This window comes from Sarcophilus harrisii, chromosome 5, assembly GCF_902635505.1.
Source record: "Sarcophilus harrisii chromosome 5, mSarHar1.11, whole genome shotgun sequence".
Classification (NCBI taxonomy): Eukaryota; Metazoa; Chordata; class Mammalia; order Dasyuromorphia; family Dasyuridae; genus Sarcophilus; species Sarcophilus harrisii.
In genome coordinates, this window is record NC_045430.1 from 74,736,276 (window position 1) to 74,763,458 (window position 27,183).

The 27,183-nt window shown below is 35.4% G+C and overlaps 1 protein-coding gene across 4 annotated transcripts in view; it reads right to left on the reverse strand.

The window, feature by feature from the left end:
* The window catches only part of RASSF3 (Ras association domain family member 3), an 84,075-nt gene that overhangs the window by 44,869 nt on the left and 12,023 nt on the right, over positions 1–27,183 (reverse strand). Inside the window, exon 1 of one of the 4 annotated variants that reach the window (XM_031940898.1) lies at positions 26,541–26,937. The exons of the other annotated variants lie outside the window; for them this stretch is intronic. Within the exon in view, the coding sequence (XP_031796758.1) occupies positions 26,541–26,588 (48 nt within the window). The 5' untranslated portion in view covers positions 26,589–26,937. Of the gene's footprint in view, positions 1–26,540; positions 26,938–27,183 lie in introns of those variants that run through there. 4 annotated transcript variants of the gene reach the window in all.

A 27,183-nucleotide genomic window follows, 5' to 3' on the forward strand; every position in this document is an offset into this window, starting at 1 on the left:
ATAAATACATACTAAAATGGGCAGCTGGGTGGTACAGTGGATAGAGTATCAGGCCTGGAGTTTCCTTATCTGTAATAATACCCGTTCACTCATTTTTTCTAATCATACATGTTTTATGAGATTCTTGACATCTTCCTCACAGCTCCTTATTCATTATATGTTGCTACCATCTCACATTCATCAAACACCATTCCCATTGCTTGTTGTAAAACGTTTGTTTTTAATTCTTTGGAGCCAGCAGTATCATAACTTTCCACACATCAACCATCCCATTCAAGTTAATATCTTCTCTGTCTTAAAAAGCCATCTAGGATACTGAAAGTTTAAGTGACATATGCAAAGTCACACAGCTTTAATTTTGTTTGCCTCCATTTCCTCATCTGTAAATGAGCTGGAGAAGGGGCTGTCAGAGGGAAAGTCTAGGAAAACACATCCTCTTGACTTCAGGGCCAGCTCTCTTAGCAATTATACCTCACAATGGACATTTATTTCCACATTTGCAAAACCCATTTTCTCACAAAATCTGATTTAAGTTTAAGTGATGAGGCAAAAGATGCTTTAGTTGAAGCATACCTGAAGCAAAAGAAACTGGAAATATTGGTGTTCCAATCATTCCATATCACTGCCCTTAGTATCTGATTCAGCCGTTGGGAGAGAAGACAACAAAATGCTTCTGGAATTTTAGGAAGCCAAGAAACTATTTCCTCTGTCTTCACATGCCTCTCTGAAGACCAAAGGATTCAAATACTGCCAAGAATTTTTCCAAGGTAAAAGTTAAGTCCTGATTTTTAATCAGTACCAGCAGGAGAAGGGCTCAAAAAATTAGATTAAAGGCAGTATGAGCTGTATTTATGGAATGTAAGCTTAAAGTTACTCATGATTTAAAAAAACAAAATAACAAAACCAAACCAGATTAAGACTGTCGATTTCCCTGGGTGGTTATCTCATATCAATAAGCAACAACATTCCTTAGCCTTGTATACATTCTCTGAGCAAGTGCAGAACAAGGCTTTTCCTTTTCTTTCTTTCTTTTTTTTTTTTTTTTAAAGGTGCATATTACAAATAACTCTCAAAAGTAACTTCAAGTGAAGCCAAAGCATATGGAAACAAACAGTGGTTTAATTTTTGGTTTCACTACCACCACCATTTTTTTTTTCCTCTTTAAAGAAAAAGAAAAGATCTGTTATCCTGTAAATTACAGTAAGTTAGTCAATCTTAACATTTTAATTTCCCAAAACTTCCTTTCCATGAAACCAGAAAATAAAAAAACCTAGATTTCTTTTCATTGTACAATGTCCATAAAGCCTCTGGTATTGAAGGAAGTACCAACTTTACTGTAGTTAAATCGGTTTCTTTCTTTTCTTTCTTTCTTTTTTTCTTTTAAAGTATGTAAGAGTCAAGGTCACATGGAGTTTAAATTAAAAAAGCATGAAGTCAGACGAGCAGATAATTCAACTAAAATAATCCAACTTCAAGCCTTCTTTACCTTGCTGAATTTACATAGTGAGCAAGCAAATGACCATGATTCATTTTTAGTTGTATAGTAAATAATCTAATGGGGAAAGTTTTATTTCTCCTTAAATTATTTTACAGATGCCATAGCCTTACCTACTAACTCTTTGATTCCCTATATCTAATCCCCCTTCTTCCATCCTTCTCCCCCAAAAAAGGTTTAACCAAAAAATGTTTCTGGGAATAATCAATCCCCTTTGAAGAGCATTAACAGCTGCCTGAAAATTTTCTTCTTTCAAACTCCATCTTTGCAAGCTCTCATTCATTAACCCCAACCACTTATACCAACTACACATCTTGGAACAGTCCCAAAAAGACAAAGGCTTTAAAAGAAGGATCCTCCTTCATCTATGCATTGAGTATCCAAATATGGGAGGCAGAAATAATGTACATGCTTGTTTTTTCGGTCCACGTCTATGATTTCACTGGCATGAAGAACTCTTTAAACACTCCAGTCCCCTGAGGACATTGAAAGGCTATGACTTGACTGGAATTACTAGTAAATAACTAGTAAGTGTCCCATGACTTCACTGCTAGTCTTCCTGACTCTCCAAGATCTATTGTATTCCAACTCCGTGTTGTATATTTGTCCACAAGATAGGCAGCTATTCTCAAGACCATCATATTCTGGAGAAGTAGGGGATCCCCAATGATCCCAGAGAACAAGGATTCTTAACCTAGAATTCACAGAAATCTCCTGAGGCTATGGATAGATTTCAGAAGGTCCATGAATTTGGATGAGGGAAAATATGCTACCTTTATTTTCACAAACCTTTGGTTTCCTCTGTAATTATATATATATATATATATATAAAATCATATAATAATAATCATATATATATATATATATATATATAGAGAGAGAGAGAGAGAGAGAGAGAGAGAGAGAGAGAGAGAGAGAGAGAGAGAGATTGATTTTAAAAACATGATTCTGAAAAGAGATCTGTAGATTTCAGAAGATTGCTAACAGGGTACAAGAAACAAAGTAAATTTAAGAAATCCTGGTCAGGAACAATTTATACAAAGCCCTCTGCAAAAGCCCCAATAAGAAGTCATCTATCTACTGCTTAGACCTCCAGGAAAAGAGAAGGTATTACCTTTGGAAACAACATATGTTCTACTTTAGGACAGACAGGAGTTATAGAATCACAGACTTTTAAGAGATCTCATTGGGTTATCTGGTTTAAACCCCAGTGTCTTAAACTGTGGTTCTCAATCCCATTTGAGAGTCACATAACTGAATGTGGGGGGGATCAGAAAATTATGATGTTACTAGTAAATGCTTGATTTAGGGCAAAAAGAGGTTGCAAGTGTAAAAAGTTTAAGAAACCTTAGTTGAACCAACACTGAGCATCATAAGATACCTGATATGTAGTCAAATAGCCTGTCTGAAGACCTCTAAGGAAGGAGTATCCCACACTTTTTAAGATAATCCATTCAATTCTTGGACACCTGTAATTATTAGTAAGTTTTTTCCTAACATCAAAGTTGAATATGGCTCTACCCAATTTTCTAGCCACTGCTCCTGATTTTATTCTTTGAGGCCCAACAGAACAATCTCTCTCTCCCTCTCTCTCAATCACTCACTCACATGACAGCCCTTCAAATGCTTGAGTACAGCTATCATATCACCCCCAGCTATTCTTTTCATGACACATTATAGACTATAAGCTTGTTAAGATAAACGTGCCTCTGTTTTTTTTTCCCTCTCCCAAACCAGTCATTTTTCCATGTTCAAATAACAACTGTCAATAAACCTCAACTGACATCATCCACAGAAAATTAATCATAACTAAAATCTGGTCGCTACACTAAGGTAATTCCCAATTCCACCCACACCACAAGGGGATTTTCCAATACAGTCAAATTCTAATTTTTTGTTAAAGGCTATGTCCAAAAGGGAATTCCCAAAAAGGGAATTTCAAAGATATTTGTTTACATTTTTTAGTTCTACTTTACTCACAACAATCTGAAAAGCTTCAAAAGAAACATGAAGGGAAAAGTCAGGTTTTAAAGTAGTAGAAGTAAAATCTCAAGGACTCTTTGGGAAAGTTAGCCAGATTTCACCTATATCCCTAAATGAGTATGATAATACCACTGCCACTGTCAGAGATGCAGAAAGATAAACTCAGAAGGTGTGAAAATGAGAGCCTGGTACCCACCCCCTCATAGATGCTGACATTGTCTGGAAAAATGTACTTCTAACCAGACAAGGCTCCCATGTAACAGTGTTATAACAGGCTGTAGGGCTGCCATCTTTGAACTCAATCCAGTTCCTGTGTCCATCTTTCTAGCTTAAATTTCTTTTTGGCTCTAATCAGGGGATAAACTTTCCAAGGAACAAAAAAGCAAGGTTAGCACAGAGAAAGAGACAATTCTTTACTCTTAAACAAACCCAATATTGAAATCTTCAACATGGAATAGGAAAAAAAGTGTTAAGAGTCAGGGGACATGCATTTGAATGTTACCTTTGACAATTTACTAACTGTTGAACAGAAGCAAATCGTGTCATGTTCCAAGTCTCAAGTTCATCAATCTGAAAAATGGGGATAACAACCCCCATGAGGTGGTGAGGAAAGCACTTTACCAGAATGAAAGTATTATATATGAATTATTAGTGTAATTTACATAATTAATAATATATCTATTAAGGTACTTTATTCATCAAAATCCAACTTTACTCCTCCCTAATGAAGTTACAAATCCCTCAAGTAAAGCTGCATCACTTATCTTCATTAGGCTTTCTAATTCCCATTTTAAAGATAAGAAAATACCTAGTAATTTATCTTATGGACCAACATCAGTAAAAAGAGAAATCTAAATTAAAACAACTGTAAGGTCTTGATTGAGGATGACTAAGTACAAACATGATAAATGCTGGATGGGCTGCCAGATGAAAAGCATACTAATACACTGTGAGTAGAATTGTGAATTGGTCCAAATCATTCTGGAAAACATTTGAAATTATACTAGAAAATAGAAAAGACATTTAACCATACATATCCATAAATCTTTTGATTTATTAGGCCTACATCAAAGAGGTCAAGGACAGATGAAAAAATCCTGGATACTTGTATGTGTATGCATGTATATATATGTGCACACATATATACACAGACATATACATATGTATATAACATGTATATGTAGATGCATGTACCCTGTGGATCATAATGGCCAATACAGTCCATGGAATTTTCTTGGAAAGATGCTAGAACTATTGACTATTTCCTTCTCCAATGAATTAACAACACTTTGAAATTGAAAAAACTGGAAATAAGAAGGTGTTCCTCCACAGGAGTATTTCTATAATTATATATAAATGTCATGTTATATTGCTGTATTATTGGGAAAACAAAGAATAAGAATCCAGTGGGGAAGGAACAGAAATAGTTAATCATGGAAACAGCTAAGTCCAAAAAGGGAATCTATTTGGAGGAAGAAAAAAAACTATAGAGACTGAATATGGATCAAAGCACAGTATTTGTTTTTTTTATGGTTGATTGTTTACTTTTCTTTCTTGTGGATTTTTCCCTTTTGATTTGACTTTTCTTGCACAATATAACAAATATGGAAATGAGTTTAAAAGAATTGCACATATTTAATCTATGAATAATCTAGTCATATTAATAATATATTAATATAATAAATAAATATATATTTAATCTATATCAGATTGCTTTGCTCTCTTGGAGAGGGGAGAAGTAAGGAAGGGAAGGAGAATATTTGCAACACAAAGTCTTACAAAAATGAATGCTGAATAAGATTATGTGATGATTCACTGTGATGGACTTGGCTCTTTTCAACAATGAGGTGATCCAAGACGATTCCAATAGACTTGTGATGGAGAGAGCCATTTGCATTCAGAGAAAGAGAACTATGGAGACTGAATGTGGATCAAAGCATAGTGTTTTCACCTTTTTGTTGTTGTTGTTATTTGTTTGCTTGCTCTTTTTTTCTTTTTCATGTTTTTCCCCCTTTTGATCAGATTTTTCTTATACAGCATGATGAATATGGAAATCTGTTTAGAAGAACTGCACATGTTTAACCTTTATTGGGTTGCTTGCTATTCTGGGAGAGGGAAGAGGGAAGAAAGGATGAAAAAAATTTGGAACACAAGGTTTTGCAAAGATAAATGTTGAAAACTATCTTTACATGAATGTGGGAAAAAATACTATTAAATACTTCTTGAAAAAAAGATTTTCCATTTCATGTACAATCATCTTTTTTATTATACTATGTAATGAAAATGCTTATTTTGTTCCCAAAATGTGTGTATTAATTTAAAAAATAAAGGACAACCACCAAAAAAAGATGTCTATAGTATATGCAGTTTAAAATATCCAACAAGCAGTTGGAGGCTTGATGGATAGCTTACTGGACCTGTAATCAGGAAGACCCTGGGAAAGTCATTTAACTTCTGACTGCACTAATCCACTGGAGAAGGAAATAGTCAATAGTTCTTGCATCTTTCCAAGAAAATTCCATGGACTGTATTGGCCAGTTATGGTCCACAGGGTCATGAAGACTAAGACACAACTGAACAGATACTAAAGACAAGGGCTGGATATTTTGATCTGGGAGTCTTCTGAAAAAGGATGATCATATAATGATGTCACTATGTGGGAAAAATAGAAACAGCCCTGGATATAATCCTGGAGAACATCTACAGTAAGGTACATTAGATGAATGGACTAGCAAAGAAGATTGAGAAATAATAGCAAGTTAACTAAAAGAATAAAGAAAACCAGTGTTTCAAAAACCCACGAAAGAGAGAGCATTCAGGAGATGTTCTTCTAATGAGGCAGAAAGGTCAAGGAGGATGGGTTTTTGAAAAAAAAAAACAAACAAACAATCAGATTTCATAATTAAAGAGATCCCGGGGTAAATTGTAGAGGGCACTTTCAGCTGAGAAATGAGGTCAAAAACCAGATGGCCAAGGGCTGAGGAGAGGAAGAAGAGACAAAGAAAGGGGATGATTACTTTTAAGGATGGAAAGACTCGGGTTTCTTGCCAACTAAAAGGGAAGGAAGCAGTAGATAGGGAGAGATTAAAGATAAAAGACTGATGATTAGAGAAAGGTGAAAATGACTGAGGAGACAATGTGTTAGAGAAGACAGGAGGCAATGAAGGAATTTTTTCTTTCTAATTTTTATTCTGAATTAAACCAAATCTGAAGGATATCTGCATGCAAAAAATAGAATAGCAAAAGAGGATTTCATATAAAATCTCAAGTCCTTGTATATGTACATACCACTTGTTTTTCTTTTAAGTATATAAGAACAACTAATAATTTTCAAAACTACCCTTCCTGTCTGACCTTACTTCTAGTTCTTTTCTCTCTATTCTTTTTAAGTATATAAGAACAACTAATAGCTTTCAAAAGCTGGCCTTCCTTCTGGTTCTTTTCTCTCCATTCTTTTTAAGCATATAATTAGAACAACTAATCTTCCTTTTTGTTCATTTTCTCTGTTAAAAAGAAAAAGAAAGATGCTTGAGTGACCTTTTCTTTCTTTTTTTGGAAAGGCATCCTATCACTATCTTCCTTTGCTGCCTATTTCTACTCTCAGTGCAAGGGGGAAAACATAAGACAGAGTTTCAAGGGTAGGTGCAGAGAAGGATTTGTAATAAGGGGAAAAGGAGATGCTGGAGGCAGCTCAAACCTAAATCTGTTCTAACATGAAGGTCCTCTGTTCAGAGGATAGAGGGAAGATTGGTTCCAACCCACCCCGGGATGTGCTTAATGAGCATCAGCTTAGAAATCAGGCCTGAGAAAGTACTGCAAGGTATAGGGATTGGTGGTCTGGGTGAGTACCAAAAAAAAAAAATTTTAGGAGAATTAAGGCTAGGAAAGTGATGGAAAGAAAAGAAATTATGATCAGATTGGATCTCAGAATTTTTAATCACAAAAATAAGGACTGGAAAGGTATATTTTCCATTCAGATGAAAAACCTCATTTTGCATGAAGGTGATTTTGAATCTCAAAATTAATGATAATAAAAACCACTAGACAGAGATGTAACAGTTTGTATGCATAATCTCATTGAGTCCTTGTTCAAATTCCGCTTGTTAGTGAAGTAGTGATGCATGAAGGCTAGAGAGCTAAACTCAAAGACAAAACAAAAAACAAAACAAAACAAAAAAAAAAACCTGTATTCAAGTTCCATATCAAACGATGGTTGAGTAGTTCTGGCCAAGTCTCTTGAGAATCCAGGCAAGACATTTAAGATATTAACGTTTCAGAGAAGCTATAAGTATACATAAGAAATGGAAATCTCCCATTCAGAGTTTTTTGCAAAAATGAAGTCATCTACCTCCCCACCCCAAAAAAATCCTATGTACCACTTAACTTGTCTGACTTTAGTTTTCCTTATGTGTAAAATGGAAGAGGTGAACTTTTAACACTGGAGCCCCCAGGTATACGCAGCCAATCTTTAAACTGGAGCTCTCAGTTTTTTTCAACTGATTATCTTGGGGTTGCTCCTGCCAACATTAGCCCCTGCCACTGTGGCACATTCATAATTTACAGATCTTGAGAGGGTGGTTGATGGAATATATAATCATAAAAGTAGCATATAAGCAGAGAGGAATACTGTCAAACCTTATTTACTTTGCTTATCTGTTTTTCTTTGCTACAGAAGGAAGAGAAGAAATACTGAGAAGTGACAATGTCACTTTTTTAAAAAATCCCAATAAAGCATTTGAAAAACAGAAGGACTTATTCTCAGGGTAGCAGATCAAATTAGTACTTTCTTCCCTGTCAAAACCCCAAGTAGATTTTTTAAAGAGATTTCACCATTTGCTTTGTGAGATTCATCTTTTAAACTTGGAAAAGTCTAGCTATGGCCATGTTTTCAGTTACCTTTAATTCACTTGTCCGTGTGTACAATTCATTTTTTAAAAAATTGTTTTGGAAAGGGATGGGCATTAAAACCTAGAATTCCTACTTGGCAACAGTTCACAGGCCAATGTTCCTCTCTCCCATTTCCACATGAATGACTCCCGTCATTCTCTCTTTGATTACTTTCATTAACTTCTGAGGCTGCTTCAGACAAATTATTTCTAAACCAGGAGTTGCCAACAACCAGGAACCAATTATCCTTACAGCTGAACAGGGAGAAATCATCTCCAAATTGATGTGAAATTAAGAGATTTAAATTCAAGATTCATTTCCACATGAAACTATATTTATATGGCTCTTTGAAAATAAGAGAAGTGGACACTTAAATAGAAGTATAAGACCAAAATAACTGTAGTTACCTATGGACCAATAAATTATTTAGTTTTGTATGTGTGTGTATTCATTTATTTAGTTAGTTTGGCTCAGAAGGCTTTATCTGCATGTTATTCCTCATAACGGGATGAGGACTCATTCACTAGAATGCTTTAATCATATTTTATCAGTAGTGTTGGTTAAGGGTTCACTAAGAAAATATGAAAAGGAACTTTTATGTCACCTCCTAGGAGAGACTGAGCAAAATACTAGTCATGGAATGTATTGTGTGTAATTCCTGACCGCCCTTGTTAAGGCCCTTCTGTGGCCAGTTCCCTATGCAAGGATAGCTGTGAATGACTTAGCTATTCTCAGCAATATGATTCAAGACAATCCCAAAAGTCTAATGATGAAGCATACTATCTGCTTTCAAAGAAAGAACTGCTATTGAATGAATACAGACTGAAGCATGCTTTTTTCAGTTTTTTTCTATCATTCTTTTTCTTAAATTCAAGTATTTTTGTACAAAATGACAAGCATGGAAATGTTTTATATAATGTTACAGGTATAACTTACATCAGATTGCTGACCATCTCAGAAAGGGAGGGTAGGGATAGAATTTGGAACTCAAAACTTTAAATAAAAATGTTTTTAAATTAAGGGAAAAATTTCATGTTGGCCCACAATATATCAAAAAGTAGAACTCTCTCTGTGTGTGAGAGAGAGACAGAGAGAATTGGTTGCCTGTACCCCCAATTCTCAAAGCCTATGACAGACACATCCTTCATGTCTGAAATCAAAGATAAGAGAGGTCAAAAGTCTCCCTAAATTGTAAAGTACCATACCCACTTAAGGCATTATTATTATTTCTCTGTCTTCTTCCATTCTCCAGACCTGCCCTCTTTTCCAAAAGACAGAAGTCTAGAACATAGAGAATCACAAATACTATTATTTTCTCTTTGGAATAATACCGAGTGGTCCTGAATTCATGCAATGAAAGTAGTTTATTTAAACACAAAACAATCCCTAAAAGGGGGATGGGGAAATGAGAAGGAAAAGTGACCCCCTGGTGTGCAGACCAGCTAGGCAAAAGCCAAACACCCCGTATCCTACCCTCCTATTCCACACAACCCAAGAGGGAAAATTAACTGGAATTTCATGATAAATGATAAGCGTGTATTTGTTCTCTCCACGGTGAAGGCCCTTTAGGATGATTCCAGGGGAACAATGTAAATGTGAAACTGAAAAAGGAGACATGATGAAACTAAAAATATGAGAGAGTCTTTTGCCAGAAAGGGCACAGTCCACAAGTAATACAAAAAGGAGAGGAGATGATGAAACTAAAAATATGAGAGATTCTTTTGCCAGAAAGGGCACAGTCCATAAGTAATACAAAAAGGAGAGGAGATGATGAAACTAAAAATATGAGAGATTCTTTTGCCAGAAAGGGCACAGTCCATAAGTAATACAAACAGCTCAAAATCCACAAACAATCTGGACACTAAGATCATGCTCATACTGGTCCTCCTATTCTCAACCTAATGATTTCCTTGTTGCATACCCACACCTAGTCTATAGGAATAATCACGGTACTTGAACTTTAAGCCTTTAAGGCCCACAAAATGCTTTATTGAAACATATTAACTTATTTGCCCCTCCCAAAAACCCAAGGATATATAAACTGTAGGTATCATCATTCCCATTTTATAGGAAACCTATATATAAATATGACACAAATTAGGATAAGGGGATAGAAAATGAAATCAAAGTTTTAAGGGGAGATCGGCTTTGTTTGGAAGATCAGGGATGGCTACATGGAGGAGGTGGGCATTTAATGTGGTCCTTGGAAAAACTCAGTGAGATTTTTGCCCAGTAAAAGTGTGACTTAGTAGGAAGAGAATTTGGCTGTCTTGGAGGAGAGATAATTAAATAGTATAGTAAATAGAATCTGATTTGCATTATTTTACACACAGATTTCATCTCTTAGAGATTTTAAGTTTTTTCTAAAAGAGATTTCTGTCTCATTCAATTCTGTTCATCTTCCTCAGTGCACACAGTACAAAGTGTTATAAGTAAAAGATAATTTGTTGAAGTGAATTTTTAGGAGATTTTAATATATATATTCAAACAAAAGCAGCAATGGCACAACTTGCACAAATAGACCTTAATAAGAGCAGCAGCCTTTAGTTGAACACAGTAATCTATTAAGCATGAATGCATATAAGTACCCACTCATATGAATGCATATAAATCCACTTATTTGCTACAAACAAACAGATTTTTGTTACCATTTAAGCATAATTTTTAGGTGCCTGGGTGACCAAACATAATAATAACAACAACAATAATGATAAGTAGCTAACATTTATTTAGTGCTTAAAGTTTGCAAAGCATTTCAGAAATATCTCACATTCAGAGAAAGCTTTGAAATCTTTGCATCCCTCTGCTTTTCTCAAGTTAAGTATAAGAACACTGTACATAGTAATAACAAGATTGGTGACCAAACATAAAAAACAACAATACCAATAAAGATAAGTAGTGCTTAAAGTTTGCAAAGCCCTTTCGAAATATCTCACATTTAGAGAAAACTTTGAAATCTTTCAATCCCTTTGCTTTTTTCAAAAATTAAATATAATGAGAACATTGTACACAGTACCAGCAAGATTGTGTGATGATCAACCATGATAGACTTAGCTCTTCTCACCATGTGGTGATCCAAGACAATTCCAATAAACTTGGGATAAAAAATACCATCCATATCCAAAGAGGAAACTATGGAGACTGAATATGGATTGAAGCGCAGTATTTTCACCTTTTTTTGTTTGCCTTTTCTTTCTTGTTTTTTTCCCCTTTTAATCTGATTTCTCTTGCACAATATGACAAATATGGAAATATATTTAGGAGGATTACACATGTTTAACTTATATTGGAATGCTTGCTGTCTTAGGGAGGGGGGAGGTAAAGAAGTGAGGGAGAAAAATTTGGAACACAAAATCTTACTGAATGTTGAAAATTATCTTTACATATATTTGGAAAAATAAAATCCTATTGAGGAAAAAACCCTACTTATCAAATGAGGGAGATATACATATATATCTATGTATATATACATCTATGTATATATTGGGGTATGTATGTGTGTATTCTCCCTTCCATGGACTTCTCTTTATTTTTGTTCCATGAAGAAATTCGGAGGAACAGGGAAAGCTACTTCTTCATTTCTATAAGGTTTTTGCAGCAATCCCAGAAATCCCAAACAGCTAAATGGCAGGGCACTGGGCCCGCCATTAAGAAATCCTGAGTACAAATACAGCCTTAGATACTCACTAGCTGTGTAACCCTAGCTAAGTCACATAACTATTTTTGCCTTGATTTCCCCAAATGTAAAATGAGCTGAAGAAGGAAATGGCAAACTGCTCTGGTATCTCTGCTAAGAAACCCCCCCCCCCAAAAGGGGTCACAAGAGACATGATGGAAACAACTGAATTATAATAAATATCAGATATTATTATCATATTATTTCTTCTTCTTTTTGGCTACATTTTATATTCTACACTGTCTCCTTTCCTCTCCATCCCACAACAAAGATGCATTTTATTTATTTCTGAAGTTGTATTGCTACTGAACAAGAGAGTTTTGACAGCTTTGGTTTAGGATTAAATCAGAGTAGCTAAATTCTAATACATGAGTTTGTATAAGCTCCTTGAGGACTTTTAGGTATTTATATTCTACACTGTCTCCTTTCCTCTCCATTCCACAACAAAGATGCATTTTATTTATTTCTGAAGTCATATTGCTACCAAACAAGAGAGTTTTGACAGCTTTGGCTTGGGATTAAATCAGAGTAGCTAAAATTCTAATACTTGAGGAGTTTGTATAAGCTCCTTGAGGACTTTTAGGTACCCAGTGTAGGACATGCTGCACAGTTTGGGTGTCCATAAATGTTTGCTGAATTCAACTGCTGTATCCAGAGTTTATGAGCCGGTTAATGGAATAGGAAGCTGGCTTTCACCTCTGGCCCCATCCCATCCTTTACCCGGGACAGAGACAGTACCAAAATATAAGGCTTCAGATCTTTCCTGACCTGTGACCTTTCCCCCAACATAACACCTAAACTGTAACTTTAAAAAAGAAACATCTGCATGAAAAAAGATAAATGACTAAGAATGCAATATATCCAAGACTCAGCCAATTAATAGCATAATTACTTCACCTTTCCCCCAAAAAACAAACAAAAAATGCTGGAAAGGAGGAGGTTCTAAATTATAGCATTTATATAAGCACTTTTAAAAGGTCTGCAAAGTGCTTTATAAGAAGTATCTCATTTAATAATCTTAGGAAAGGATGAGTATTACTCTCCCATTTTACAGATACCGAAGAAGGAAGTTAAGTGACCAACTCAGGGTTCACAGTAATAAGAGCCATGGGTAGAATTTGAATGTGAGTCTTCCAGAATCCAGGTCCAGTTCTATCCACTGGTCAGCTGGCTACCTGCCCAGCTATGAAGAAAACGTTTTTTAAAATAGCATGTTGAATGATTGATGCAAAAAATACAAAGTCAGATAAGACTATTATTATAACCAAATAAGGGAATAATACACACTGATAATTAAATAGTAAAATATTAAGGGCTGTGTGAGTGTAAAGCTAAAGTACATCTAATTTTAGTTAAAGTGGGGTACCAAGCCTGGGACAGAAGAGTAAGGCTTGGGAGCTAGCTTGCATGGGCGCCAGAAGTCAGGGAGAGGGAGGAGGAAATTTTGGGGAACAGGTCTCTGATTGGTTGGAGCTGAGGAGAGTAGGACAGTACCCGTCTCCCCATGCTCCCCTTCCTAGGGATCATGCCAGGGCCTCCTTGGAGACTACAGTTTTATAGGAAGCAATGAAATCTTAACTCCTGGCATTTTCCCAAACTGCTTTTGCCAATAATTTTCTACGGAAATTTAAACCATCTTCCACCTCCCCAAAAGTGTCTTACATCTGGATTCCAGCCAGTAGAAAACACAAGTCAGGGTCAGACTACTTGGGAATAGGACCACATTTGAAAAAGGCATTACACTGTTGGGGTACCCTTTTACTCGGGGTAAAGCTCAGCCCAAGCAACAGCTTCCAAACAAAGGCCTCCTCTGGGATTCCCAAATTGCTAGTTTCCTCCTTTTTCCTCCCCAACACCAACACTAATTTTTTTTATCTAATTAAATATTGTCTCCCCTTAACAGAATAAAAATAGAATTTAACCTCTCTGAGGTTTTTTTTTGTTTTTGTATCCCCAGTTTTTGAATCCAGTGTTTGGCATATAATTTTTGTTGTTGTCCAGTCATGTCCCCATTTGAGGTTTTCTTGGCAAAGATCCCAGAATGGTTGGCCAATTCCTTCTCCTGCTCATTTTACGGAGAAGGAAACTGAGGCAGTTAAGTGACTTGTCCAGGGTCACACAGCTAGCATCTGAGACTGGATTTGAACTCAGTTCTTCTGACTCTACATCTGGCACTCTATCTACTGAACCAACAAGCTGACCCTTACCTATAACAGGCACTTGCATATAAAAAAGCCTCTTGAGATTTGGATGAGGGAAGGAAAGAAATTAATATTTCCTCAAAATGGGATGTTAAACATAAATAATGATCCTTTAAAAGCCTGTTGAATTGAATTTAAAAGGCAAACTCATTTTTCACAGCCATTAATTAATTAGGATGCATAAATACTATTTCCTACCAACCCTCATTATGTACCAACTCCTCTGTTTTTATATCCCTTTACTAAGTCCTTACTATGTATGCATATGTCAAGGCTAAGTGTTAAGGATGAGAAGAGAAAGAAAAGAAAGAAAGAAAAGAAAAGAAAAGAAAAGAAAAGAAAAGAAAAGAAAAGAAAAGAAAAGAAAAGAAAAGAAAAGAAAAGAAAAGAAAAGAAAAGAAAAGAAAAGGAAAGAAAGAAAGAAAGAAAGAAAGAAAGAAAGAGAGAGAGAGAGAAAGAAAGAAGAGAGAGAGAGAGAGAGAGAGAGAGAGAGAAAGAAAGAAAGAAAGAGAGAGAGAGAAAGAAAGAGAGAGAGAGAGAGAGAGAGAAAGAAAGAAAGAAAGAAAGAGAGAGAGAGAGAGAGAGAGAAAGAGAGAAAGAAAGAGAGAGAGAAAGAAAGAAAAGAAAGAAAGAGAGAAAGTAAGAAAGAAAGAAAGAGAAAGAAAGAGAGAAAGAAAGAGAGAAAGAGAGAAAGAGAGAAAGAAAGAGAGAAAAGAGAGAGAAAGAGAAAGAAAGAGAGAAAGAGAGAGAGAAAGAGAGAAAGAGAGAGAGAAAGAGAGAAAGAAATAAAGAGAGAAAGAAAGAAGGAAAGAAAGAAGGAAAGAAAGGAAAGAAAGAAAAAAAGACAGAAAGAAAGAAAGAAACGTCCCTGACCTCAAGGACCACTGAGGAGATAAATTCATAAATATTCTAAGGGGGGAGATCAAAGAAAAATGAAAAGGACCTATATGGTGTATATGTGTATACAGAGAGAGAGAGAGAGAGAGAGAGAGAGAGAGATTGATTCTCTTGTAGGATCCAAAAACTGGAAATTAAGGAGATGCCCAACTACCAGGGAAATAACTTTTTTTAAAAAGTTAAAATACATGAATGTAATAGAAGCGCTTTAATGGGATGTAGAGTGAAATGATCAGAACTAAAAGAACATTATATACAGCAATAATAATGGTGTCAAGAAAAACAATTTGAAGACTTTAGTAGTGAATCCATACGGTTAACAATAAAAATGACCACTTACCTCCTGCCCAGAAAGGTGATTTTAAAAATGTAAAATGAGGTATACATTGGGCAGGGTTTATTTTGCTATGACTTTTGTTATGAATTTTCTTTTATTATTCAACACAGGGAAGGGGGAGTACAGGGAGAAAGAGAATAAATGGTTGTAAAATAATTTTTTTAAAACTAGTATCTGGGAATGGGGCACATATAAAGAAAAGACAAAGAGGGGGAGGGAGGAGTTTCCCTTTTGGAAGACCCAAACTTAACTGTAATGATTCACTTTAATGACATTCACATTTAATATAATGGTCTCTAAAATTTTGATGTAAGAGTAACTCCTTATTTTCTGATATAGTGAGTAGTCGGGGACAGTACTTAAGGATGGTCCCACCCAAATGGGTAGTGCCTGAAACATAAGTAATTTTGGAAGACAGGTGGACTTAGGAATAAGTTTAAGGTAGTGAAATATGTGATGGAAGAAACCCATCATGGGCTGGCCCCATCCCTTAAGGAGTGCTGACCTCCCCAGCCTGGAAGTAATCATGGGGGCAGGGCATGAAATTTCTAACTGCTTGTGTTGTAATTAGGTTATAAAAGCCCTGAAGGGCTGACATCTGTTGCAGCCATAGGATGATGGCTGGGAGAGTATTAAGCAAGAATGGTTGCAAAGAGTAGCATAGGTGGCTCTGCTGGAGACAAGCCCAGAATTTATTGTCCCCAGGAGGGTGGGATACAACCCAGTTTTTTCCCATCCTCCAAATTACTGGTCACATACCCCTCGATGTTTTGCCATAGTCCCAACTCTGGAGACAATGGGCATAACAGGGGCACCAGGAGGAAGGTCAAAATAGACAAGACAAAAATATCAAACCTCTGATATCATCAGTTTATAAAACCAGTCCAGTAGGTCTGTTGGGCAAGAAATAAACCACAAGCTAAGCCAAAACAACCTGAGCGGGATGAAATGATAAAGGCGTTGTTTCTGTCCAGGGCTGTCTTGCGCATTTCTGCTATCTGCTAGTTTGATCTTTGCAAAGGGACATTTTCCATGATGAACTATTCTTTTACCAAAATAAAAGTTAATTTAATAATGGACTTGTAGTTAATAATTAACTGTTTGAGTCCTGTGTTCCCTTCTGCTTAACCACTTAAATTATACAGAAAATTTCATTAAAATAGATTTGCAAATGAACTGCAGAAAGCATTAAGGCCATTTTTTTTTTTTAAATGTCTGATTCACATGAGTTCATTAAACTCAAAGTCATATTTGATCAAGTCTATTTCACCACTGAGATTTTTTTCTCCTATAAGTAAAATAAGATGATTCAGCTAAAATTAAATAAGGAAATTTGGACAAATTTTCTAAGGACTTTTCCTGATCTAAAGGTTTATAACTCTTTGAAAAACGGGGTTTCCAATTCCAATTGTTCCAAATAAAGAGAATCAGCTACAATCAGAGAAAGGACGATGAGAAATGAGTGTGGACCACAATATAGCATTCTCACTCTTTCTGTTATTGTTTGCTTACATTTTTGTTTTCCTTCTCAGGTTTTTTTTCTTTCTAGATCTGATTTTTCTTGTGCAGCAAGATAACTGCATAAATAGGTATATATATATATTGGATTTAACATTTAATATATTTAACATGTATGGGACTACCTGCCATCTAGGGAAGGGGGTAGGGAGAAGGAGGAGAAAATTTGGAACAGAAGGTTTTGCAAGGGTCAATGTTGAAAAATTATCCATGCATATGTTTTGTCAATAAAAAGCTATAATTAAAAAAAAAGAAAAACAGTGTTTTACTTTTCTCAGATTTGCTGATGAACAAGTAGTAGAGTTTCTAGCAAAGGGCAAACAACTTCAAATGGTTTTGCCTGAATTATAAATTATTAACAGTTTCATTCAAAAGTTAAAACCAATTAACACATAACAGATATGATCTACCCTGTCCTATATTACCTTTCTCTTGACTCACAAGTTAGTCAAGCTTCTACTAAAGCTAGAAGGCAATAAAAACTAATAAAGAAACATGATTACAGTTCAAATAAATTGAGCTTCCTTCAAAAGGTGAAAGGTATTGAATATACTAAAGGTACCTGAAGCACTTAACAAGTGTAGTTTTCAAGATACAATCATCTAATTTTAGCATAACTTAGAACAAGTATTAGAGTTTTGTTTCTATGGTAACTGATTTTCATATCAGAAAGTCCTGAGGTCATAACTGGGAAAAAACAATTTAGGTCAGTCCCTTACTGCAAAATTTCAAGCTGTCTCACTTGCTTTTATGGAACTTTTGTCCTGGATAAATGATGCTACAAAATGCAGTTGGCTTGGGCAGTTGAGATGGTCAAAGTTGGGAGGAACTGGAAATATTCAGCTGTTTCTGTTCTTTCTGGAGATGCTGCTTCCAAGTTTCCTCCCTGATGTAGTCTTTGGCAGCTGATTCTGCCCTGACTGTATTTTTATTTTCCAGGTCCTCCCTCTCAACACTTGTCTTTAATCATTGGGCTACAATTTTAAACTTTTTGATATGTGGATTTATCGTTGCTTCCTAGCATCACCATATATATCTAGTTTATATCACATATGTATAATATCATACATATTCAATTTTCCAAACTGAACTTGTACGCACTCCAGATAGATATAAAAAGATCACAGTTGGAAAGCTATGAAAGCTGGAAAGGATCTTTATAAGCGTCATCCACCCCTATAATCACAACCTCCTCATTCTACTACTGATAAGAAAACTGGAACCCCAGAGAGGTGAATTTACTTGCTCAAGGTCAAATAAATAGTATATTGTCAGAGCTGGGCCTACATATGCCTCCTGTGACTTTTATAATATCAAACTACAAGGTACAATGGTTGGCAATTAGTTGGCACTCAACAAAACTTTCTACAAATGTTCAGCAATCCCTAAGAGGCTAGTGTGGGTGTGAACGGTCTGATATTTCTTACAGGTTTTTAAGTCTCCCCCCTGATTTAAAAGGGCAAAAAATAAAAATAAATGATATGAAATAAGCTACAAGAATAGGTTCATCTGGGCTAATGTCTATCATCATAACTGCCCAAATATAAACACAAAGGCTTCTACCAATGGGTAGCTTATTTTTTAACTGAAATGAGTTTATTGATCAGTAACAATATAAAATAATAATATCTATTAGAACTTTATCTAGTACAGAGCACTATGCTAAAAAAGTTGGGGAAGGAAGGGGTGAGGAGTTTAGAGATAAGAAAGCAGATAAAACCTAATCCTTATCAAAGAACTATAGTTCATAGGAAGATAATTTAGCCCACACAAGATAGTTATTCCAGCCAGGAATTTTACAATCTAAAGGAGTGTATTAGAGAGAAGCAAAACAAATGCTAAGAACAGGTCTAAAGGGGAAGGGTCTGGCTTGGAGTCAAGGAAACTTTTATTCCAGAGTTCAAATCCAGTCTCAGACTCTTACTAGCTAGCTGTGTGACCATAGGCAAGTAAATAAGCTGGAGAAGGAAATGGCAAACCAAGAAAACCCCAAATGGAGTTATGAAGAGTCAGAAGGATTCCCCAACAACAATCTTCCAACACCTGAATTAGGCTTATCACCAGGCCACAAATGAGTGTCAATTCTGATCACTGAAATCTCCCAAGATATCTTGGGGTTTATGAGCTAGGACCTTATAAATACAATCCTCTCTGGCTCTTAAGGACGGACAACAGGTCCCAGACCAAGGCCACTTTGGTCACTGTTCCGGCTCTGATTGGCTTAGAGTGAATGTAAATAGCAATTGTTTCTGTTTGGGCCAGAAACCAGGAAGTCTTCCCCTCCCAGATTTTTTTTTTTTAAAACTAGGCAAAACAGGCCATTCTCTGTCTCATCTCTTACCTAGCCATAATCACTAAATGGGTGTTGCCTTGTCAAACTGAGACTAAAGACCTTAGCTTAAAAAGGGCAAGGTCTCCCACTGCATCCACAGCCATTTCCAGTCATTCTGATCTATGTCTTGCCCCCTACTCAGATGGCTCTGGAGGGGAAAGTGAGTCAGGTGATCTAACTTACTTAAATCCAATTTACTCGAATGTCATGTCATCATCTCCCTGATGTCATAGTTTCTCCTTCAAGAATAAAAAATTAACAATAACAACCACCACGACTGACTAATAAAAAACATTTTGTAAACATTAAGGTGCTATGCAACTTCCAGTTGTTAATATATAACTGGATCCACCCTGATGTCGAAACACAGAGCCTGAGAAACCCTAATTCTCTGGCATGAAATTAAAATTAAGGTGCAGAACACTTGATTGTTGTAGGGGAATGGGGCATTGGGGTGAGTAGAACAAACCACATCATTCACAACCTTGCCCATAACTCCAGAATATCCACCTTCCTGGAAAATCCAGACAACTAAATTAAAGAGTTGGGATCTAATTAATTCAAAGGTACCATTTAAATGACAGCAAAACTCCTTGGGAGTTACATTATCTGGAGAAGGAAAGTAACAAAACAGCGTATAATCTATAGCAAGTCTCTGTAAGTCAATATTTAGCTTAAATACCAGTTGTCACCCACCCATTTCCTCCTCAAAAGATAGATAAAAAGAGTTAAGTGACAAACATCTAAGGCTAATTATTAGATAACAATGTTGATGCCAAAGCAAAGTGGAATAAATGTATTTGTATAAAATTTGGGAGGGCTTTTTATCTTCAAAGCCTTTTATAAAAGAGCAACCAGTTAATTTTTTTTTTAAAGCCTTCTGGAGTATTTCATGAAGCAAACAATAGGATTACAGAAACTGATTTTGAACATTGACAGGAAAATGTTAACTGAGCCAAATTTAAACAGAAGCATTACTGTATCTTCATGAATATATACATTCTCCCAATGGATCCTTGCCTTCTCAATGAAAAGCTATTTTGGGAGCAAACCCCATGACCACATTGTTAAAATCACTAACTCATTTCTGGACTCATCCGTCTGATGTGCCAAAGTGAACTTTCAAATTCCTAGGAGTTTAAAAAAAAAATCACTACTAGATCATGTTAAAACAATTTAGCTTCTTAGGCAAGGAGATTAAATAACAAAGCAATCTGGCACAATCCCAGTGTTACTTTAGAGTACTTAAGCCAAAGACAAGTATAGTTAGTTCACTCTAAGATAATTTAAATTTAGAAATCTAAACCATCTGAGTAGGCTTGAAATTCATTTAAGGTGGGTGGATTCCCCAAATTAAAAACTCAACTTTAATGATTTGAAATCTGGGAATCTCAACCAGGAACTGGTGTTTAATCCAATTCAAATCAACACACAATTACTGAGCCATGTGCAAAGTAGTAACAGTAACACTGACTAAGCACCTTGCTAAAGCTAAATTTTATTTATGAAATTTCATTTCATTGTTGTTTTTATTTCACAACAATCCTATGAAGTAGATGCTGTTATTATTCCCATCTTCCAGAGGGGAAAACTGAAGTAAACCAGGGTTACACCATTACACAGCTAGCATATGTCTTAAGGCAAATTTGAATCAGGTCTTCCTGCCTCTCCTCCCAACTTCACTTAGCTGGCTATACAACCAATTCAAGTTAGAATCACTTTCAAATCCTAATTTGGTATGAGGATTAAGCAAAATAAGACACAGGAAATGCTTTGCAAACCTTAAAAGTATAAATATAAGTAATATGAATACATGACATTTAAGTGACAAATATATTTTTATTTTATAATTGATTATATTCAATTAAACATTAACATTAGGGATCACTTAGTTCACCTCTCTTTTAATTGATTACATTAAATGTTAAATTATATTATACAATATATATAAAAGCTGTTAATTTGGGTTTTATATAAATATAAATGCTATTAGTAATTTCAAAATATACCACAGCAGTACAATGATCAGATCCATGTGTCTTCTACAAATAAAAAGCACAGTAAGAAACTATCAGTAATGGACATGCCTTTTTTTCTCTTGACATTACAAGGGTATCAGTGAAATCTTCTTTACCAGTCATTCCTCATTCTTGCCATATAACCATAGCCCATCTTTTCTTTCACTAAGTGCCTTTGATGGTACCTTTCATCCCTACTCTAATAAGTTTGTCATTGATTACAGGTTGCAGCCTGCTCACATTAAACCCTGTCGACCTACATGCAATACATTTAATTTGTTCTTTGGAGAATACTGTATTCCAGGTCTTGGATCTTAGTACCATACAGCAACTCTGATAGAATGTTAATACTGGAAAGATGGACTTCTACTTCCAGGGGAAGTCTGAGATCAGTTTTGGAATTTCCTAAAGGCAACTCAAATTTAATTTATGCTATGAACAGAATATTAAGGTAGAAGGGACTTAAAACTTTCCCCTGGCCTAAGGCAAAACTATATCAAGACTATATCCAAGCCATTCCAAAGACAGACTGTAATTTTTTAAAATATCATGAGTTGACTCAGAAATTTTTAGAAAATAATTGGTAGATACTAATTGAAATTGCTTCAGCAAAGTTGTGGACTACAAAATAAACCCATGGGAATACCAATGTGTAGGAGAGACAATACAGTTAGAAATCTGGGACAAAATAATTACAAATCACATAAAATATTTGGGAGCCAATCTACCAAAGTATAGATACAAATAGAAAACTCTCCTTAAAGAAATAAAGTACAACTTAACTAGTAACAGCCTGAAGGATATTCAATATTCATGGCTGGGTCCTGCCATTTAATTAAAAAAAGAAAAAAGTAAAAATACTACTCAAGCAAATTTATAAATTTAATTCTATGCCAAACTACCAAAGAAGTACACTTTTCTGAAGCTAGATAAAATAAAATTCATTTGGAAAAACCAAAAATCCACAATACCAAGATTGGGGGGGAGGGGAGTGGTAAAAAAGTTAGCATTGGTAGGCCTTAAATTGTATTATAAAATAATGATCATTAAAGCCATTTTGTACTGTTTTTAAAAAATAGAAAAGCAGTTCAAAAAAGAACAGCTTAGACAAAGAAGAATCAAACAATTGAATGCAATAATGAAATGTACAATAACCTGGGAAAAATTCCCTGAGAAAAAACTGCAAGGAAAACTGAAAAGCACTTTGGAAGAAATTAGGCTTAGACCATCATCTTACATCATATTACACAATAAATTCAAAATGCATTAAACCTAAAAGATCATAAGAAAATTAGAAGAGAAACACAGATAGGGATCAGGGGTGAATTCTTAACCAAATAAGGGATGGAGACAATTACAAAATAAATAGCTAATTCTGATGAAATTAAATATAAAAGCTTTTGCGTAAAACTGAATTGTCTAGGATAAGAAGGAAAGTGATTGAATTACTAAGGAAAAAATAATCTTTGTATGTTTGTATTATCTACATTTTCAATGTTTGTATTATCTACATTCTCAATTACATTTTAATCTGGTATGGGCAGTACTTGGGCGTATTACAGCCACAAACATGTTTTATACCATACGGGATACAAAGGAATAATTTGATATAGTACAGTGCACTGTTCTCAAGAAACTTAAGTCTTACTTAAACTAGTTTTGCATATGTGAAACATTAGAGAATAAGAAATATATAGGTAAAAGAAGAAAAATAAAGACATAATTAAAAAAAAAAAAAAAGACCAAGAATTAACTGTTTGGACATGTATACTAATACTGTATTTAATTTATACTTCACCATATTTAACATGTATTGATCAATACATGTTACTCCCTCTGGGGGAGGGGTTGGGGGGAAGGAGAGGAAAAATTGGAACAAAAGGTTTGGCAATTGTCAATGCTGTAAAATTACCCATACATATAACTTTGTAAATAAAAAGCTATAATAAAATAAAATAAAAGAGACCAAGAAAATCCTCAAGCATGTGCTAAATCACATGAGATTGGTAATAAATAGATTTGTACAACATAAGAGATTAAGGTAAATTCTTGTGAGGAGGCCAGCCTTGATCTGAAAAGATTAATCTTCAGAAGAATTACAGCAAGAAAGATAAGAAGCAAATAAGTGAAGAAAAAGAAGTTAAATTCTTCCCCAGAAATGAGTTCTCCCTCATAGATGAATAATTAGCAAATACAAAGTCACTCTCTTAAGGAAATAATGTGACCCAGGCTGATCTTGATATCCATTTATGACAAACATTCAGAGTACTCTGTCAGAGAAATGGAGATTATCGGTTTACTAATTCTTAAATTCCTGGCATCTTATTAGTCATTACTGGCATTCTAAAGAAATATTAAAATTTCAATATTACCAGATACTGGGCTAGGAATTGGGAAGATTCAGAGGTAAATAAGCAATAATCTTCAACCCTGAGGGGCTTAGTTATGGCCCAGTTAGGGTAGCAAGATAAGAACATAAAATGGGACACAATCAAGATTAGAATATGATAGGTGAATGTTCAAAGTGATGTCAAATAAGGTCTTTCTCCCACCTTGGGAAGAGATGAGAGAGATTTTAAAAGGCTAAAGAGGAAGTATTTCAGCAAAACCTCCTAGGATGTAAGGAGCAAAGACTTTCCAAAGATTGACTAAGAAAAGAACTATGGGGAGAATTAACAGGAAGAGGAAGGGGAAGAGTAAATTTCAACAGAATATTCACTTAGTTCATCCAACAGTTAGTTGGATCCACAGTAAGAAGTTTGGTCCTGAAAGCCTTCCCTGACCTAGTTTCCTCAACCCCTCATCCCCATCCCATCTTCCTTACACCTAACTCCCCAACACCCCCCCCACAATCCAGCCTCTTGGCTGGTCCATGGCTAAGACACTCCATCTCTCAGCTTTGGGCATTTTCTCTGGCTCTCTCCCATGCCTGCCCTTACATTTTAATTTGATTCAGGCAGATTGGGGAATGTTACAGACTGTAAGCACATCTGGCACCTTTCCCATAAGGGATACAAAGGAATAATTTGTTATGATGCCCTTCACGGTCCTAAAAAAAACTTTGTCTTACTGGGGAGTTAAGTTTTGCGCTTTCTCTCTCTCTCCTATGTTCCAACTACTGACCTCCCTGGTTTCCAAATCCCACTCTCTACAGACTGTTGATGTTGTTAGTCCTTCGATCTCAAAGAGGTCCATGACATCAGGGAGGGAAGGCCATGACATGCAAGTGAATTGGATTGAAGTGAGGGAAGGTTGGGCAAGGTCACCTGTCTCACACTTTTGCCTCCAGAGCCATGTGGGTCCACTGGCCCGATATGATCAGGACGAATAAAGATGGCCTTGGATGCAATGGGACACTTTGACCTTTTTAAGTTAAGGTCTTCCTTCCCCCATCCCTCTAAATTCCAATTATCTACTTTATGTTAATTATTTCCCATATTTCTAGTAGATATCTGGCTTTGTAAATATTTGTTCGCTCAAGGTCATCCCCCTAAGATTAAACTCCTTAAGAGCAAGAATTGTCTTTTGCCTCTTTTCTCACATCCAAATCACTTAGCACAGTGCCAAGCACATAGTAAGCATTTAATAAATAAATAAAAATAGCATTACCAAATTGAATGCCAGCTAAAATAACAAGCAATGAATTCTCTTTTTGAACTACAACCTACAAATACCCCAACTGTCTACCAGGACCTCCAATTCAGGACCTGTATCAAAAACAAGCCTATAAATTTTATTAATTAATTAATTTATTTTTCCTGTTGTTATTTTTTTTTCTGTTAAAACTTCCAGTCACACCATGGTCTCCCATGTTTAAATCTTGGGCTTACTTTTCCAGAGCCATGACAGAGTAGAAAGAGAACTAAATTTAAAATAAAGAGTATTCTCCGACTCCTTTCAATTTCGACTTTGCTGCATAATCATCATTCAACTTACTTTACCTTTGTGGGTTTTCCCATCTTAAAATCCATAGGTTAGACTAAATGATCTTTCCCTTTGCCCTTTCCGAAGTCTAAATTCAATAACACTAACTCTCTTCCCTTTCTCTCATTTCTTTTAAATCCAATTTAAAAGGATTATTTGTTCTGTCAATTTGACTCCAACATCTCCAAAATCCATTCCCTCTTCCCAGAGCTATCAGTAAATCAAGACACATTTATTAAATACCTACTATGTGCCAAGTATTAGGGTAGGCATTAGGCTATATCCCCCCAGTACAGGGTTTTAGTGCCACCTTCTTAAGACTATGGCAATAAGCTATCAAGAGCAGGCTACATAGGAAACATGGAATAGTTAAGTGGTACAAAGAATTTATTGAGGGATCTGGGGTGAAGATTCATCCATAAATTCAAATCTGGCCTCAGGCACTTATTAAGTCACTTAAACCTATTTGCCTATTTCTTATCTATAAAATGAAGAGAATGGAGAATGAAATGATTCTAGTATCTTTGCCAAGAAAACTCGAAAAGATGTCATGAAGAGTTGGACAGGATGGAAAACAACTCAACAATAACAGCAAAATTATTATTGTTTTTATACTACCTCTATGGCTGTGAGCAAGCTAACTTCTTCCAGCCCCAGTATTTATTCTCACCTCTAAACTAAAGGAGCTGGACTAGATGAACCCTAAATTCTAAACTCTTGGGCTCTGACTCTTACATTATCATTAACACTAACTTTCTAGTTCTGAATGAGCAAGCCAATTCCCATAAGCCAGGCCCTCAGCAAAAAGCAACACTGGAGAGGACTCTAAGGAAAACAATAACACAACTAGAATGTCTACATGGAGCCTACAATTTCAGGAATTAATCTGAATAATTTATACTTAATACATAAAAGTATATTATGTTCTATTATAAGAGTTACATATTATAATACATTATAATATAAAATATTAATATATAATTATTATAGCACATTATAATATAAAACATTAATATATAATTAACATATAATTTAATTTTAGTAAAAGGGCCTAAGGAAAGAATAGAAAGATAGAAAGACCAAAGAGTTGTTGAGTCAAAAGGGGAAAAAAAAAAAGCAATGAAACAAAAAAATAAATTTCTATGGCACAGTATATTTCTTTTGTCTAAATAGTTGCATTTAAGTACTAGACACCTTCAGGTCAAATTCTCTTTCCCAAATCAAAAAACCCTTTTCCTTTTAAAAAGTTAGTTGAATAATTGTGATAGGTACCTGATGATAAACTCTGTAGAACCCTCGAGACAAGAAAAATGGCAGCATAGAGAGAAGCAGGACAAGTCTCCCAGGGGCTATTAATCAGTTATTTCGCTCTCCTTTGCTGACAGTCAACAGGATGTCATTTAATGATGCTGGGAAGAAGGAGAAGGATCACTAACTCCCTTCTACAAGAAAAGGCTTAGAAGAAACATCTAATTTTCAGGCATTTTTCATGCATTATGGCCAGATTAGGAGCATTGTGTCCACTTGATGAAGACTCTACTGTGTTTTTCATTTAATAAATTTCTTCAATACGTCCAATTCCCCATTTGAAATCCCAATAAACTTAAAAGAGGAACAAACAATATGGCACACAGCTGTGTGGCCCCATAAAGAAATACCCCTTTTAGGAATAAATATTAACATTCTAACTGGAATGGTAGCCAAAGGCAACAATGGCTTAGAATACAAGCTCATTTGTGAAACTTTATAGAGGAAGAGTAAGAAAAAATGAATGAGAGATTAGTTTGTGTAAAAGCAATTATGGAAAAACAAAACCACATCAGCAGTTTAAAGTGAAGGGATAGTAAACACTGCTAAAATGGAACAGATCTGCTCAAATTTTTATCCTGACCCATTTTCATCTTTAAGAACACTT